The sequence below is a fragment of the Lolium rigidum genome, chromosome 3 (genome assembly GCF_022539505.1).
Source record: "Lolium rigidum isolate FL_2022 chromosome 3, APGP_CSIRO_Lrig_0.1, whole genome shotgun sequence".
NCBI classification, from domain to species: domain Eukaryota; kingdom Viridiplantae; phylum Streptophyta; class Magnoliopsida; order Poales; family Poaceae; genus Lolium; species Lolium rigidum.
Window position 1 is genome coordinate 245,540,516 of NC_061510.1, and position 2,504 is coordinate 245,543,019.

The 2,504-nt window shown below is 42.4% G+C and overlaps 1 protein-coding gene across 1 annotated transcript; it reads right to left on the reverse strand.

Moving 5' to 3' along the window:
* Positions 1-454: 454 nt before the first annotated feature.
* LOC124696307 lies at positions 455-1,030 on the reverse strand. The gene has a single exon (XM_047229043.1). The coding sequence runs from the start codon at positions 1,028-1,030 to the stop codon at positions 455-457; it is 576 nt and encodes a 191-aa protein (XP_047084999.1).
* Positions 1,031-2,504: the final 1,474 nt, after the last annotated feature.

Sequence of the window (2,504 nt, forward strand, 5' to 3'; positions counted from 1 at the left end):
TGGACAAGGGCGCTACCGTGCCAACCCTTGGGCCCAAGGGTAGCGTCCCAACGAAAGACTCTACCAAAAAGGGTTAGATTTTAAAAAAAAACCTCAAAACTGGGGAAGATCATGCTGAACTTTTAAAATAAGGGTCAATTTCGTCGACATTGACTGCATTACCTTCTTTGTAGCTTGCCTCTACCGACTATGCTAGCATGAAAAACATTGCAATCCTATGGTACAAGAGTGAATTAATAAAGAATTAGAAAACATCCCCCCGATCCTTCTGATATTTCCCCGTAGATTAGTGTGACACCTTCTGCCAGAGTCCTAGTTATATAGAGTGCATTCCATTAATTAGTACTCCAATTAATACCATCAAAACAAATCTTGAGATTAATCCCAAATAACCAAAACTATTCATTTTATTGAAAACAACGGTGGAAGCAAAAAAAAATCGGCCTCTCAAGCATTAATTTTTCAGCAACGCGACGCCGAGCTTTGCGAGCTTGAACGCGTCATCATCCTCCGGCGACAACAGCGAAGCCACGTTGTTCTTCCCGAATCCGTCCTCGCACTCCTTGGCAGCGGCTGCCGCCTTCTCTAGGATCGCGATCGCCTCGCCCAGCTTTCGTGCCTTCACAGCGGCGGTGCATGCATGCCCGCCGTCCAGTATGCCACCGTACAGCGACTGGCACGACACGAGGCACCGTGCCACGGCGGCGTCGCCCTCCGCCTTAAGCTTCACGCCGCCCCGGAGCAGGAGGTCGATCTTGGCCTTGGTGTTGGTGGCGTTGTCTGCGAGGAGGCCCACGGCGAGACCACCAAAAACCTGGTAGTCGAGGTCCGCGCCGCTGCCGGCGACGGAGCTGATGGCCTCTTCGCAGAACTGGACGTCGAAGTACGTGCTCCCTCCGCCGACGGTCTTGCACGCGGCGAGTACCGCTTGGGCTGACCGCGAAAGCGCAGGTGCGACGGGGAAGAGCAGCAAGAGGACAGCCACCACGCTAATCATCACCAGGCTGGAAGAGGAGGTTGAGGGAGCCATATTTCTGTTTTATGGTGGATTCGATCTCCTCTCGTCCTTACGTGTGTCGAATATATAGGGTATATGAACGTATAAAATGTGCAGGTTGATTTATTGCGTATATTTATTCAGTTCCAAATTTGATCGCTTGTATATTAAGTAATGTTTTTACGGATTTGCTAATCCTCAGACGACTGAGACACATAGCCCTCCATTTCTCGCGTCAAGATTCATGTTTCTTTTTTTTTTCGTGCAGGCTCGGGTAGAGGAAAAAGAGATGTGGAAGATGTCGTTCGAACTCTAAACGTCCAGATAGCCTCAAAACATTAATTACCACTGGGCTATAAAATTAGTTGCTTACATTCCAGCGTCTCTCCACATATATTACGCGTCACCTTGTTTATTTATTCTGCAACTTGAAAAAACTTTGTTGCAAATGGCCGAACTAGTATCTTTTATCATGTGTCATTTTATTTTTTCTTTTGTGATCTATTCTTGTCTTTATGTATGTTATTTCTCTTATCTCCCCTTTTACTTTATTTTCTTAATATGTCTTATTAAATGTATGTATTTAACGGGTTTTACGTTACGAGTTGCACTTTTCTCGAGAAATGTGCAACCCAAACTAGTATTTGGTATGAGTTATGCTATTTTCAAGAAATGTGCAACTCAAACCGGTTTTAATATGAGTTGCACCTTTTTTTAGAAATATGCAACTTAAACATGTTTTCAGTATGAGCTGCACTTTTCTAAAAAAAAATCGCAATCAGTTTGCGGAGTGAGTTGCACGTTTCTTGAGAAATGTGCAACTCAAAGTGGCTTTTAGTACGAGTTGCACTTTTCTCGAGAAATGTGCAACTCAAATAGGTTTTCGGTACGAGTTGCACTCTTCCGAAAAAATATACTAGTACAACTCAAAGAGGTTTGCGGTGCAAGTTGCATTTTTCTAAAGAAATGTGCAACTCAAAGCGGTTTTCTGTACGAGTTGCACTTTTCTCAAAAAAATGTGCAACATAAATAGGATTTCAGTGTGAGTTGTGAGTTGCGCTTTTCTTGAGAAATGTGCAACTCAAACGGGTTCCGGTGTGAGTTGTAGTATGAGTTGCACTTTTCTAAAAAAAAAAGTGCAACTCAAACCGATTTTCAGTACAAGTTGCAATTTTTTTTAGAAATATGCAACTATTTGATGAAAAAGTGCAAACAATATCCTATTTGTATTTTTTCATGTTTTTTTAATTATTTATAGGTTGCACTATTTTATCACACCACAGTTGTATATTTTTTAAAATCGTGCAACTATCTCATCATAATATTTTTTGGGTTTTTGATCTAGGAGTTACATATTTTTCTAAGTTCCTCTGTTTCAAAGAGACACGTACCTACAACATTTTTCAAGTTGTCCACTTAATCGGGATTGGCACAGGTTGATTAGTTTTGTATGGGCCGTGCTGACCGAAGACGTGCAACACACACTTGAAAAAAGCCCACGGACAAA

What these genes read in the sequence shown, in the direction of transcription:
- LOC124696307 (XM_047229043.1), bottom strand. Translation starts at nt 1,030, where the DNA reads ATGGCTCCCTCAACCTCCTCTTCCAGCCTGGTGATGATTAGCGTGGTG.